The sequence below is a fragment of the Suricata suricatta genome, chromosome 17, assembly GCF_006229205.1.
Source record: "Suricata suricatta isolate VVHF042 chromosome 17, meerkat_22Aug2017_6uvM2_HiC, whole genome shotgun sequence".
Classification (NCBI taxonomy): domain Eukaryota; kingdom Metazoa; phylum Chordata; class Mammalia; order Carnivora; family Herpestidae; genus Suricata; species Suricata suricatta.
In genome coordinates, this window is record NC_043716.1 from 9753545 (window position 1) to 9768931 (window position 15387).

At 45.0% G+C, this 15387-nt stretch overlaps 1 protein-coding gene across 1 annotated transcript in view; it reads right to left on the reverse strand.

The window, feature by feature from the left end:
• Positions 1-4158: 4158 nt before the first annotated feature.
• The window catches only part of LOC115282797 (multidrug and toxin extrusion protein 2-like), a 53617-nt gene continuing 42388 nt past the window's right edge, over positions 4159-15387 (reverse strand). Inside the window, exons 12-16 of the mRNA XM_029928973.1 lie at positions 14389-14458; positions 12955-13087; positions 6229-6323; positions 5156-5210; positions 4159-4859 (exon numbers count right to left, since the gene is read on the reverse strand). Of these exons, the coding sequence (XP_029784833.1) occupies positions 4630-4859; positions 5156-5210; positions 6229-6323; positions 12955-13087; positions 14389-14458 (583 nt within the window). The 3' untranslated portion in view covers positions 4159-4629. The remainder of the gene's footprint in view (positions 4860-5155; positions 5211-6228; positions 6324-12954; positions 13088-14388; positions 14459-15387) is intronic.

The window sequence follows — 15387 nt, forward strand, 5'->3', positions numbered from 1 at the left end:
ATAAATAAAAGTGTTTAAAATCCAGTAAGCTAACAGTGTAACAGAGGTGTGCAGTATGGCGATTCTGCACTTCCGCCCATTACCCAGTGCTCATCACAAGGGCCCTCCTTTATCCCCAGCACACATTTCACCCATCCTTGGGCCCACCTCCCCTCTGGTAACCATCAATTTGTTCTCTAGAGTTGTTTCCTCTCTTTTTTACCCCTATCATCGTTTGTTTCTGAAATCCCACGCGTGAAATCATATGGTATTTGTCTCTGACTTATGTTGGTCAGCAGAATACACTCTAGCTCCATCCACGAGGTCGCCAAGGGCAAGACGGTGTTCTGATGGCTGAGTAACTGTCCATGGTATCTTCTTCATCCCTTCATCAGCCGATGACTGCTGGGCTGTTTCCGTAATTTCGCCATCTATCGTTGATAACGCTGCTATAAACATCAGAGTGCACGTATCCCTTCAAATTAGGAATTTTGTATTCTTTGGGTAAATGCATACCTAGTAGTGGAATTGCCCTACAGCCGTATTTTTGTGTGTGTTGATTGTTTATATGAGCCAATCTGCATCCAGGAAAGAAACACTTAACTCTGTTTTCATTTAAACCTCAACCTCGAACCTCGAATGGCCCTTAACGCCACCTTGTAATCACACTGCATTTTCCAATCCCTTAACACCCTTACTTCTCCACGGTTTCATGCCTTCTCCTCCTCCAACCTCCTCCAACCTCCTCCAACCCTCCTTCCTCATCTTCCCTCAGTTAGGACCTGACCTCCTACTTCTCTGAGAAGCCTGGCCCTTTCCAGGTTCCCACAACCACATTACTTCGCAAAGCTGAGGATGAATAAATGCCATGTTCCTAGACTGCCTTCTCCTTTCCTAAATCAACCCATCCCAGCCTTTCTCGCTTATATTTCCATAAACTATTTTGTATTTTGTTTTTTTATGTTCTCTAGTCTTCTCTAAATGGAGGCATTCTTACATGTTCTTTTGTTCCTTTCTTTAGCTTAGCTTGATATTAGTAACAAAGGAGTATTCCGGTCATTTCTCCATCTGTGTAGTATCTCATCGAATGCATAAGACACAATTATCTATTCCGTCTACAAGCATTCGGGTTACTTCTATTTGGAGCTATTACGAACAACGTTGCAATGAATTCTCTTGTGCATGTACCATGCACATATGGGGACCTCTTAGTGTTTATGATAATAATGGAAATAGTGAATCATACATTTATTTATTATTTATTTAAAAAATTTTTTTTAAGTAGGTTTCATGCTCACCATGGAGCTCAATGCCGGGCTTGAACTCATGACCCTGACAGAGCTCAAAACCTGAGCTGAGATCAAGAGTTGGATGCTTAACCGACTGAGCCACCCAGGCGCCCCTAGGCTTTATTTACGTTCAATTTTACTAGAGATTACAAACTGTCTTCCAAAATGGCCATACAAGTTGACATTCTCACCAGTAGCGTGTAAGAGATCCTGTTATTTCAAATCCTTGCCAACACTTGATATTCTTTTATTATTTGCTTCTCCTGACTGTAAAGGAATGCAAATTCACTGTCATTTTCTCAGCAAACACAGAAGAGCATAGAACTGTCAGTGAAAGCGCCGCTTAGACACATCCGCTGTTAACCGATCTTCTTTCGGACTTTCTTCTCCGTATGTGCTGTCGTTCTTACACTCCCCAAGGTGCTTCGGGAAGCGGCAGTGAAGTCACAGGCACGTTCCAAGAGATTTTCAGTTTTCAAGGGAAACAATGATGTCTGACACGTGTCGGACTCCACACAAGCTAGGAGCTGAAGGTGTGTCGGGATCCCAGGGTTGGACTGCACTGTTCTTCCGCAGTGGGCTGGATTCCAGGGCCCTGATGAAGCCATTTTTATTAGCCATAATAAATTTTTGAGGACGTCACATTCTTGCAAAATTGGGTATTCAACAGCTGCAATGTTGTGTGAAAATCAATGTGAAACAGACGCTGACGGCGACACGATGTAGCCTGACTTGTGTTTGAGAAGTTGTGTGGTGCCCAGGGCACAAATGTCCCATGAGTATATATTTTTATAATAATGAAAACGGAGGACGAGCTGGCGAGGGGCAGAGAGGGAGACACAGAATCCAAAGCAGGCTTCAGGCTCTGGGCTATGACTGACTGCTTCTCAGTTTTACCCCGTCCCCTAGGATGTAGAGGGAGTGCACTTGGGCGTCTCAGTGCCCCCAGGCGGAAGGCTGGTGGGGCTGCAGTCCGGGGTTTCCCTTCTGCCAGCTTAGGCTCTGACGAAACCCAAGGTAGTTGGCCTCCGGTCAGTTTCCCATGAGGGTGGGCTTTGGTTAAACAGCACAGGATGCTCTGGGCGTATTTGTAAATGGCTCCATTTCCCTTACCTCCTGTAGAAGGGGGACAGAATTTTCCTCTGATCCCCACCCTGAGAACCAGATGGGGCCCTGAAGATAAGTTCATAGGAGTGTAGGGCGCACCCATGATAAAATCCCCTGGAGACTTTGAATCTTAAGCTTGTCCACATTTAAGTCTCCAGTAATTTGTCAATTAACAAAATAGATCATCAAAATGAAAACTTTTCTGTGTAACAGAGGTCACTGACAAGAAAGTGAAAACCCAGGAGCGCCTGGGTGGCTCAGTGGGTTGAGCATCGGACTTCAGCTCAGGTCATGATCTCACAGTTCGAGGGTTCGAGCCCCACGTCGGGCTCTGTGCAGATCGCTAGTGCAGAGCCTGGAGCCGGTCTTCAGATTCTGTGTCTCTTTCTCTCTCTGCTATTCCGCTGTTTCACGCTGTCTCTCTCGGTTTCTCATAAATAAATAAATGTTAAAAAAAAAAAAAAAACCTTTAAAAATAGTGAAAACCCAACCTACTCAGTGGGAGAAAATATTCACAGAACTTACATGTAATATGTAACAAACTTACTACTCAACAATAGAAAAACAACTCAATTTTAAAATGGGCAAGGTGGGGGGGGCACCTGGGTGACTCAGCTGGTTAAGCATCTGACTTCTGATTTCAGCTCAGGTCATGATCTCACGGTTGGTGGGATCGAGCCCTGCATCGGGCTCCTGGCTGACAGCACGAAGCCTGCTTGGGATCCTCTCTCTCCCCCTCTTTCAGCCCCTCCCCTGCTTGCACACAGGCATGCTCTCAAAATAAACAAAATTTAAAAAATAATGGGCAAAGGGCTTGAATAGACATTTCTCCAAAAAAGCCAATGAAAAGGTACTCAACATCATTTGTAATCTGCATTTGAAATGGAAATCTAAACCCCAATGAGACACTTCATAGCCACTCAGATGGTATCACAGTTTAAAAAAAACAACAAAAAAATAGTAAGTGTATGAAATGTACAAAATGCCACTGAAGTACACATCCGAACTGGTTCATTTCCTGTTATGTGAATTTCAGCTCAAAAGTTTTCCTGTCTTATTCTATAGCATCCCGTCCTGTATCATGGTTGTAATAGTTGGTATTAGCCCTTTGAGGATATGTTTTCTTTCACTATAAAGTCTGTTTCTTTCCAGTTGCTTTCCTGTGTGCCTGGTTTTTCACGGCCGTCTGGAAATCCTAGGCTGCTTGTTCACATTTCAGAGAAAGAGATGAAAACTCAATGGGGACCCTGATCACTTTGTGGGGGGGAGGGGGGTCCCGTGAGCTGTGCCCTGGCTCATCCGGTGGGTTTTGAGGAGGGAATCCCCAATATTAGTAATTTGTTTTTGTGATTTTCTTTCCATTTGGGCTGCCCAAACTCCCCACTGAGGCCCTAAAAATCTGCCTGGAGGGGAAGGGAACTGCCAGCATCTGGGTTGCGAAGCGGAAGAGAACAGAGACTGATTCTTTAATAGGAAAGTTGCCCTAAAAATGTGTTCAAAGGCCCAAAACTAAAAGTTCTCATTTAGATAGATTTTATATCATTAGCACACATTAAAAAATATTTTGAGAGAGAGACAGAGTCTAAGTGTGGGAGGGACGGGGGGGGGGGGGAGAGAGAGAGAGAGAGAGAGAGAGAGAGAGAGTCTGAAGCAGGCTCCAGGCTCCGAGCTGTCAGCACAGAGCCCCAAGTGGGTCTTGAACATGACCCATGAGATCATGACCTCAGCTGAAGTCAGACGCTTAACTGACTGAGCCCCCCAGGCGCCTCCTCATTAGCACACATTTTCAATGTTAAGGTGTTTATTTTATAAAAACTTGTATGGCAATACCTGAGGCAGAACTTGAACAGGCACTTAACACACGCTCACTGACAAGACTGAATATGTTAACAGAGAAATACAAACCAAACTGGATCGGCCATCAAGTTTAGAGGGCAATGACTTTCCCAAAAGAAGGAAGATAATGTAAGAGCGTAGAACGCTTAGGGCAGGGAAAATCAAATCTACGGACTTAAAACCCATGACAGAGTTAACGTTCGGGAGAAACTCAGAATCATAACTCCTTTCGTGACCTCCAACAGCGCAGTGCAGATTCTCGGGGTAACGAAGCCAGCATCACCGATACCCCCTTCCACCCACAGCAGAGCCAGAAACCACTGTGCACATGACAGGGTCACCGCCCCGCTCCGTAAATCGTGAATAATGATCACGTCTAGTGTGTCGGCCGCTGATAACTCTTCTGTTTTAGTCCTCGTCACTGAAAAACTCTGATGAAAATTCCCGCTAAAAGAGTGGCAACTGCAACAAGTAGAGCCATTCCACGATAGAAAACCAGCTGCTTGACAGTCAGAACCTCCCCGACGGTGGCCACTGCATACTGGCTGTTTTCCTCTATCACCATTAGCTGGAGGGTCTGGCTCTCGGGTCTGACGATGTCGGGTAAAGTCACGCCGTCGGTTACTTCTTTTTCCAACACAGACAGATCTGATTGCAGAGAAGAGCGGAGCATACGCTTACGTACGGGGTTCAATAAAGCGGTATTATGGAAAGTTGCAAAGAATGCATCGTAAACAACGGCCATCAATTACCGGCTGCTCCGTGTGAAGTTACATTAAGAACGTTTCATAGGAGAGCCCAGAGTGGATCTCCCCATGCCAACAGTGGCAGAGACAGGATTTATTATGCAAGAGAGCAGGCTCTGGTAAACTACGCATCTCTGGCCAAGCTAAGTTTCAGGCTCACGAGGCTGATCAAGTGCATTAGACCATGTCCTCTGTTACCTGTTGGTGCAGGCGTGGTCTCCTTGATCCCTTTCACCCCAGCTCGAACCTGTGCCTGAGAACAAGGGGCACGTAAGGAGACAGAGTGTAAGTCAGGTTAGGCTAGTACTTGTGTTAAAACTTCATGCGAGCTACTGCCAGAGCTAGCACGGTCCTTTTTGGGCCTAAAATGCCAGCGATGAGAGGATGTAACACTCAACAACCACTCTTCTCCCCACTGCCCCGCCTGCCATAATGTGAAAAGCTACTTCTGCTGCTCGAGTTGCAAAGTTAACAGTTTTTGTCCTGTGCAGGTCAGTGTTCCTAAGCCCTGATATGAGGACTAAAGTCTAAAGACAAATGGTTTTATCACATAAAGGACAGTTTGTGGCCCAGCCTAATGCCCTGTACACTTTACTTCCTCCATAAATCACACGGCGATATGGAAGACACCTCACGTCACAATCAGGGAAGCCAAAGCCACGAGAAACCAGGCAGGGGGTCAAAAGGTAAGCAGGGACGCTTTGTGCACCTGAACTTGTCCTCACGGCTCCTTATCAGTAACTCCGCCCCTAAGCCAACCCCTAGGCCCCCCCTCTCAAGCCTGGACAGAATAAACGGGGCTCACAGTTTAACACAGTGATGCCCATTTACTCAAGATCCCGCCCTCTCCCTGTAGGCTATGGTTCTGCCCCCAACGTTCCCCCTGATCACAGATGCTCAGCATATGGAAAACATGGATCAAAAATGTTGGTCAAAAGAGGCCTAAAAACAGGTAACAACTTAGAATAAATAGGGCAAAAAACCACTATTTTTCTAAAGACTGTTCTACGAAAACAGCAAAATAGTTTCTAAGCAAACTCCTTGTTGTGCTGTAGAGCCCTAGGGGCTGGATACTGCTCTCTACTCACTGCAGAAATGTGACCAGGAAACTGCCCCGAGATGGGATGTTCTCTGCCCCCGACTCTCGCATTAGACCCTTTCCGTGGCTCAGAGTGAGTCACACTGCCATCGGCCTGCTCGGCATTCGGACCCTCCGAGACTTCCTTCCAGTGCCAAGCAAGAGCCAAGCTTGTACGGGGACACGCCGTTACCTGGTCTGCGACTCTCTTCCAGTTTGTCCTCCAGATGAGCACCAGATAGAAAAGGGCTTGAAAGAAGACACAGACTATCAATCCAGTCCAGAGACCTGGGGATGGAGGATGAGAATCACGGCTTAGATGACCTTGCATTGTGTTCCCGTCATGTTAACGTTCTTCTGAAACGTCTGGTTCCACAGAACAAGCTTCAGTTAAAATACCTCCTTTAAAAATGGAGACGATTATGGGCCAGGATTAGACTCAAACTCCTAATCCATCGACCCATCAACAGTAAAAACCACACAAGCCCGTTTGCCGCTTCATACGCTAATTCGACAAATGTTTACTGGCTTTGTGCCAGGCGGAGTTTGAGGCGCTGTGTCTAACACAGACGCGAACAGGGTCACAAGATCAGTGCCTTCATGGAGCTTACATGCTACCAGGGGTGACAAATGGCAAACAAGGTAGCAAACATGACGGTTGAAAAGGTGATAAGGGCCATGAGGGATGACCTCCAACCCAGAGACAGGGGCATGGGCAGGTGGCTGGGGAGGGGGTCCCAGATGAGCCCCGGTGACAGCACCAGGACAGACCCCGCAGGCAGAGGGAAGAGCAGGCCTGGCCCAGGGGAGACCAGCCTGCGAGTCCAGGAGCAGGGAGGCCAGTTAGGAAGGAGCAGGGGGCAGGGAGGGGAGGACAGAAGGCCAGGGAAGCAGGACATGATGATGGGTGGTTGGGCCTGGAAGGATCCAGGTTTGATCTGAAGTCTAACGGGAACCACTGAGGGGCTTTAGACTGGTGTGGGCATCTGGGTATCTGAAGCCTGCTGTTTTCAGAAGCCCACTTGGTTTTGTTTTTAAATGTTTGTTTATTTAAATAGGGAGTGAACAAGTGGGGAAGGGGCCGAGAGAGAGGGAGACAGAGAACCCCATGCAGGCTCCATGCTTAGCGAGACCATGACTGGAGCTGACATCCAGAGTTAGACACTTAACCGACTGAGCCACCCAGGCGCCCGCAGAAGCCCATTTTGAGAAAGGTCTCTCCAACTGCGTGTGGAAAAGCTCACTGAGAATATAAGAGGATCTATGACAAAAAATGATAATGCCAACTCTTTATGAGAAGAAACGACTTAAGCCATTTAAATAGCTTGCATATCAAAGTAGATATTTTGTACCAATAATTTCACTACAAAGCAAGCTGCTTGGGCCTGAGTTGGAATACGGTATAAACTGGGAGTCTGAACACTAATTCATTTAGTACATGTCTGGGCCCCACCCTGGGAAAAGGCACTGAGGCTGGTCCTCTAGAGACTCGTGCTGAGTAAACTTCTCTTCAGCTGAGAAGTAGGTAGACGGGCAGTTTATACACTTTGGTCAAGCGATTACCTTCCTAGGAACCCATCCTAAGCAAAGATTCAGAAATATCAGTAATTCATACACCTAGGACACTCCTCACAACCTTAATTATATTGAGAAGCCGTTTAAGCGTCACTATCAGGTCCACATACAGGAAATGATACAGGAAATACGGAGATTCTAAACACCATGTCTGTAACACAGAATGGGGGAAACCACATACTCAGTGAAACCCTACATTTGTGAATAATAGAAAGAATACTGGAATAAAACAATGTAAAAATACTGGAATAAAATACACTGAACGCCTCTGCCATTATATCAAGGTGGTATAATTAAAGGAATTTAATTTTCCTTTTATATTTGATGCATTTCCCCCAAATTTCTATTCTGTGATAGTATAATTTGAGTAATTTAAAAGTATTTGGGGGGCACCGGGGGGCTCAGTCAGTTAAGCACCTGACTGGATGTCAGCTAAGGTCACGATCCCAGGGTTGTGAGACTGAGCCCCACACGGAGCTCCGTGCTGAATGTGGAGCCTGCTTGGGGCTCTGTCTCTCTCTCTCTCCTTCTCCCTCTATACCTTCCCTTTGTGCTCTTTCTCTCTGAAATAAACAAATAAATAAAATCTTTAAAAATTATTTAACAAACCTGAGAACCTACCATGTACAATTGTAAAAAGCATCTTCGTGAACCAAAAAAAAAGAGGGAAATCTGACATGGTGGTTATTCTAAAGGAGGTTAGAGTCTAAGAAGGGAGTTTTTTGTGTTTTGTTTTTTTAAAGTAAAGGTGAATTGCAAAGGCCCCGGCAGCTTATGAAGGGCAGGGCTCCTGCGAGTTGGTTGCACGGGATTTTCCCGGCGATGAGGACAGTGCGTGGTGGCACTAGGAGACAGCAATAAATATTTGGCAGTTTTGTGTCCCAGACAGAGAAGGAGGCCCAGCCTGACATTAATCACATGCCCCGTGGGCGCCCAGCCCGTGCCTGTCATTAAAAAGACAAATGGCATTGAAGACACTTACTCATTAAGCCACCAAGTAACATTTCCAAAAAGTTAAGACAAACTAAGCCCCTGTTTGTGTGGGCACAGGGAGGCTCTTGTGATAGCCAGAAGGTTAAAATCTCACAGAGAATTGGTGGCGAATTCAAAATTTTTACATGGTAAAAATGTACTGGGTGGAGACAGGGAAAAAAAGGGGCCATCTGAATACATAGTAAAGCATTCAGTCAATCCTCCAGTTAGACTAAATGTTTTTATTTTTGAGAGAGAGAGAGAGAGAGAGAGACAGTGTGAGCAAGGGAGGGTCAGAGAGAGAGAGGGAGACACAGAATCTGAAGCAGGCTCCAGGCTCTGAGCTGTCAGCACAGAGCCTGACACGAGGCTCGAACCCACGATCTGTGAGATCATGACCTGAGCCAAAGTCAGACACTTAACTAACTGAGCCCCCCAGGCACCACTAGACTATTCTTTTCTTGAAGAAAATAAAATTCGGGCCTGGCAGCTCAATCGGGTAAGCATCGGACTCTTGATCTGCTTGGGATTCTCTCTCCCCCTCTCTCTGCCCCTCCCCGCTCATGCTCGCTCACTCACTCTCAAAAAATACACATTCAAAAATAAAAGAAAATTCGCTATTGCTGAAGGCTACAAAAAAATACAGATGTGGAGACACACACAGAGCACGTGTACAACAACTTACCCCAGAAGGACAGATAGATTATTTTGCACAATTCCGTACATTTAGAATCTTAATAAAGTATATAATTTCCAAAAAGAAATTTGCTATGAGAGGGAGACAACATGCACACCATGGAGGCAAGCTATCTGGGTTCAAATCCTGCCTCCTCACTTACCATCTGAGGTATGAATTACTTAAGCTCCTCGAGTTTTAGCTTCTTCATGTTTAGAATGGAACTAGCGTGGGATCGTGTGTTATGTGGGCATCACCTAAGCTTAAGTGACATCATATATACAAAAGGTGAGCATACTTCTTTTTTTTTTTTTAACTTTTTTTTTTTTAATGTTTTATTTATTTTTGATACAGAGAGAGACAGAGCATGAGAGGGGGAGGGGCAGAGAGAGAAGGAGACACAGAATGTGAAGCAGGCTCCAGGCTCTGAGCCAGCCGTCAGCACAGCCTGACGCGGGGCTCGAACCCACGAACGTGAGATCTGACCTGAGCCGAAGCCAGAGGCTTAACCGACTGAGCCGCCCAGGCGCCCCATAGGTGAGCATACTTCTGATAAAAGCTCTTCATGGATATTATCTCACACCATGTGAGTTTCAGTTTTTACATTTTTTAAACTTGAAAATAAAAGTACTATAGAAGAACATAGAAAAATGTTAAAATCCTATTGTAGAAGTTCTTGCTATAATAATAAGGCAAGAAAAAGGAAATAAAAGGCATTAAAATTAGGCAGGAAAGAATATACAATGGAGAGAAGAAAAGCCTTTTTTGGGGACCACCTGGCTGGCTCAGTCAGTAGAGCATGCGACTCTTTATCTTGGGGTTGTGACTTCGAGACCCACATTTGGTGTAGAGATTACTTAAAAATAAAATCTTAGAAAGAATAGATGCTTTTAATAAGTGGTGTTGGGAAAACTGGACAGCTACATGAAAACGCATGAAACTAGACTACTTTCTTCTATCATACACAAGAATAAACTTAAAATGGATTAAAGGCCTAAATGTGAGACCCCCCCCAACCATAAAACTCCCAATAGAAAACATCAGCAGTAATCTCTCAGACATATTTATGGGTGTATCTCCTCAGGCAAAGAAAATAAAAAACAAACTGTTGGGACTATACCAAAATAAAAAAAGCTTTATTAGTATAGCCAAAGAGCCCATCAAAAAACCAAAAAGACAATCTACTGAATGGGAGAAAATATTTACAAATGATATATCTGATAAAGGGGTAATACCCAAGTAAATATAAAGAATTTTTATAGCTCAACACCAGGATAAAAAAAAATCAGGTAAAAAATTATCAGAGAACCTGAGTAGATATTTTTCCAAAGAAGACATACAGCTGGCCAACAGACACATGACAAGATCTCTAATCACCAGGAAAATGCAAATCAAAACCTTGAGAGGTCACCTCACACCAGTCAAAATGGCTAGTAAAATAAAAGACAAGAAACAAAGTGTTGACAAAGCTATGGAGAAAAAGGACCGTCACGCACTGCTGGCAGGAATGCAAATCTGTGTGGCCACTCAGAGAAACAGTCCAAAGGTTCCCCCAAAAAGTAAAAAGAGAACTATCATATGATCCACTAATCTCACTTCCGGGTATTTACTCAAAGAAAATGAAAACACTAATTCAAAAAGGACATATGCACCCCTGTGTTTACTGCAGCATAATTTTAACAGCCAAGAAACGGAAGCAACCCAGTGTCCACCAACAGATGGATAAGGGAGATGTGATCTATACACACACACAGAAGGAAATATTACTCAGCCATTAAAAAGAATGAAATCTTGCCATTTACAACAGCATGGACAGAGAGAGCATAATGCTAATCAAAGTAAGTCAGATTAAGACAAACATCAGATGATGTCACTTGTATGCAGAACTTAAGACATGAAACAAATGAGCAAAGGAAAAAAGAGCAAGAAATAAACTAAGAAATAGACTCTGAACTACAGAGAACAAGCTGATGGCTACCAAGGGGAGGTGAGTTAGAGGGATGGGGGAAATAGGTGATGGGGATTAGAGTATACTTATCATGATGAAAAAAATTTTTAATTTAAAAAGTAAAAAAGGAGTAAAATGATTTCTTTAATTATGACATGATCCTATATATAGAAAATCTTTAAAAATCCACACATGGGGCACCTGGGTTGTGTCCGACTTCGGCTCAGGTCATGATCTCACAGTTTGTCAGTTTGAGCCTCGTGTCGGGCTCTGTGCTGACAGCGCAGAGCCTGGAGCCTGTTTTGGATTCTGTATCTACCTCTCTCTCTGCCCCTCCCTGGCTTGTGCTCTCTCTCTCTCTCAAAAATAAATAATTAAAAAACATTTTTTTAAAGTCCACACACAAAAAAATACTACAGCTAATAAATTCAGTAAATTTACACACTCAGTACACAAAATTTGTTGTGTTTTAAAATACCATCGATGAACAACCTGAAAAGGAAATTAAGAAAATTGATTTCAGCTCAGGTCATGATCCCAGGGTTACGGGATCGAGCCCCGCTTCAGGCTCCGTCCTGAGCATGGAGCCTGCTTAAGATTCTCTCCCCCTACACCCCCCACTTGTGCTCGCTTTCTCTAAAATAACAATCGAAAAAATTGTATTCACAATAGCATCCAAAAGAATAAAACATCCAGGAAAAAATTTAACCAAGAAAGTAAAAACAATGCTGTAAGAAATTAAAGACCTAAATAAATAGAAATCCTGTGTTCGTAGGCTGGAAGACTTGAGATTGCAACACTCTTTCCAAAGCCGTCTGCAGATTCAATGCAATCCTGATAAAAATTCTAATGGCTTTTCTGCAAAAATGGAAAACCTGACCCTCAAATGTGTATGGAATTCCAACGGTCCCCAAATAGCCAAAACAAACAAACAAAAAGAACAAAGCTGGAAGGCTTACACTTCCTGATTTCAAAACTTACTGCGCAGCTCCAGTGATCCAAACCAGAGCGGTACTGGTGTAAGCCAGATGGACAGACCGGGGGAGTAGAACAGAGAGTCCAGAAATAAACTCCTACATCTCTAGCCAACTAATGTCCGACAAGCGTGTCAGGACCATCTGGTGGGATTAAGCATCGTTTTTAAGTAAATGGTGTTCGCCTCATCTAGGTAGTTCATCATGTTTCCAGTCTGAGGCAAACACATTACAACCGCAGGGCAAGGCAATTCTGGCAAGTTCGTCAGGCTCAGATGTTCCTCCAACCAATGACAGGTGCTCGCAGGACCCAGTTTTTCTCGCCTGCAGCACTGAACCCAAATGGAATTACTGTGTAATTAATCTCGGTCTCCTGCTGAGGACAAAGATCATGTCTGATTTGTTCAAGGCATTTCCAGGGTTTTGGTACAGAGGCGGCACTGAGTAACTATTCTGAGAGAAAATAATTGCACAGGGGCTATTTGTCAGGCAACTACTTTTTAAAAGTTCATTTATTTTCAAGAGAGAGAGAGCTAGAAAGCAGGAAGGGCAGAGAGTCAGTCCCAGCAGGCTCCGTGTCCTCTACATGGAGCCTGATGTGGGGCTCAAACTCATGAGCCGCGAGACCATGAACTGAGCCGAAATCAAGAGTGGGCTGTCCACCCACCTGAGCCACCCAGGAGCCGCTTCACTCAGCTCACTTATTTCTCGAGCACTTTATCTTAATAGGACAGATGAGATTTGAGGTGGATCACTGAGGAATCAAAACCATACCTATTATCCCAAGTTTAGCAGCAAACATCAGAGATACTCCAATGGGAAAACCAAAAACGTAATAACCAATGGCATTCATGACAGCACCCATCTTCTGTTTTCCTGTACCTCGTAGGACTCCACCACAGGTGCCCTAAAGAGAGGAACACCCGAACCAACATTAGAACCGGTTCCCAATCCTCCCGTCAAGGTCGGAATGCTATGTTACCGCGTCCCGGGTTCGGGTCTGATCACACAGTTCTATCTCAAGACAAGAACTGCACATCACGTGAGAGATGAAGAAAAACGTTTTGCTTCTAAAGTTAGGTTAACAACAATAAATTATGAAAGCTTTCATCAGAAACCGCATCAGGTAACATTATTTAAATCTTTGTTTAAAAATATTTTGTAGAAATATTTTTTGTTTTATTTTATTAAAAAAATTTTTTTCCTATAGTTTATTGCCAAGTTGGTTTCCATATAACACCCAGCGCTCTTCCCCACAAGCGCCCTCCTCCATGTCCATCACCCCCTTCCTCTTTCCCCCTCCCCTTTCAGCCCTCAGTTTCAGTATTTAAGAGTCTCTCATGATTTGCCTCACTCCCTCTCCCTAACTCTTTTTCCCCCTCCCCCTCCCCTTCCCATGGTCCCCTGTTAGGTCTCTCCTGTTAGACCTGTGAGTGAAAACATACGGTATCTGTGCTTCTCCACCTGCCTTATTTCACTTAGCATGCCACCCTCGAGGTCCATCCACTTTCCTACAAATGGCCGTATTTTAAATTTAGAAAACGGAAGGTTCATTGATGGAAATCTCAGCAGAAACTAGTCTGATATCATGGCTGAAAAACACGAATGCGATCATGGGCTTCAAAGACGCCCAGCGTCAGAGTGGTGACACCCCTCTTGTCCTCTGCCACACTCTTCTGACCACAGCAGTGCTCCGCCGTGGGCACCACGCCTTCAGACAGACTGCTAATAACGCAACAGAAGAAACTCCTTGGGGATAAAAGAAAGATGACAAATGGCCCTAGAAATGATGTCCTGAAGGCTAACTGCTGAAATTGGGAAGAGGCCCCAGGGATGATCCCAGGGTACAGTAGAAGTGTCTTCAAATTCCTATAAATCTATAGAAGATCAGCCTGGAGAAAGACTTTTTAGTGGTTAGAGTTAACTCCAAGGTGGCCTGGCCTGCCCTGGATGACACACAGATGCGGACCCGGTCACGTGGCTCGGCCGTCACCCAGGGCACTCAGGCCACTGAGAAAGAGGAAGCCAGAAAGCCCGGGTCTCTTCCGCCTCGAGGTGCTGGGCGCTGGCGTTACCCATCTTTCCCACAAATGGCTAAGAATTCTCTTCTCCAGGATGAAATCACAGCTACTTAATTCAAAAGCTAGAACTGCAGAACACATTTCGCTACGCATGTTCGATGGGAGTAAGCCCACCCCAGATACTCACTGCAAGGGCATCAAACAGATGAAAGGGAGCAAAAATAGGCATCACACGGCTGACAAGGTAAATAATATCTCTGTTGGAGAAAAAGAAAGTCGTCAGTGACCCCAAAATTACATTTAAGGGGAGAATATTAATTATGACTGATCTGACAAATCTAACTAGGGGATCCATAATTCAGTGAAAACACAGCTTTTCTATCTGATAAAATGTGTACCTAATAACACCTCATTTAAATTTTATTAGAACTGAGAGTGAAAGGGGCATGGTCTAGGCTGCCGCGTAGGGGGCAGTTCTTCAAGTTTTGTTTACGAGTATAAAACAGGGCAGGTTGGGGAAAAGAGTCTCAGCCTGGGGCTGGTAATCTCCCCTGTGAAAGGGAATCCGCCTTCAAGACGGAGGTGAAGGCCAGCGTCATGCAGGGGACACTGGCCTCCGCATGGATCCTCCGAACTGTGAGTGTGGTGGAAGATCCGCCTGGGGAGGGACAGCGGTGGGGGTGCCAGGACTCCGGGGAGACCCAGCAGAGCTGGAGGGTCTAAAGGCTGCATGGTGGGGGCGCCTGGGCGGCTCGGTTGGTTGAGCGTCTGATTTGGGCTCAGGTCATAAGCTCAGAGCTTGTGAGTTCGAGCCCCGCGTCGGGCTCTGTGCTGGCAGCACGGAGCCTGGAGTCTGCTTCAGATTCTGTCTCCCTCTCTCTGTCTCTGCGTCTCCCTTGCTCATGCTCTCTCTGTCTCTTAAAAGTAAATAAACATTAAAAAAAAAAAAAGGCCTTTGGTTGGAACACATGAAACAAGCAATCGTACTTCCCTCAAAGGAAGTTTGCTGCTTCCCTACCATTTGCCTTAAAGGAGAAGGTTGCTGGTCAACAGGCAATACAGACAAAGTGCCCGGTCAGCCCTCTCCCCACAGGGGCGTGACGTCTTTGGAACAGATCCACAGGACTGTGAAGTTACCTCACGTGTGCACTGTCGCCGATGATCAAAACGACAATGTGGGCTTTCA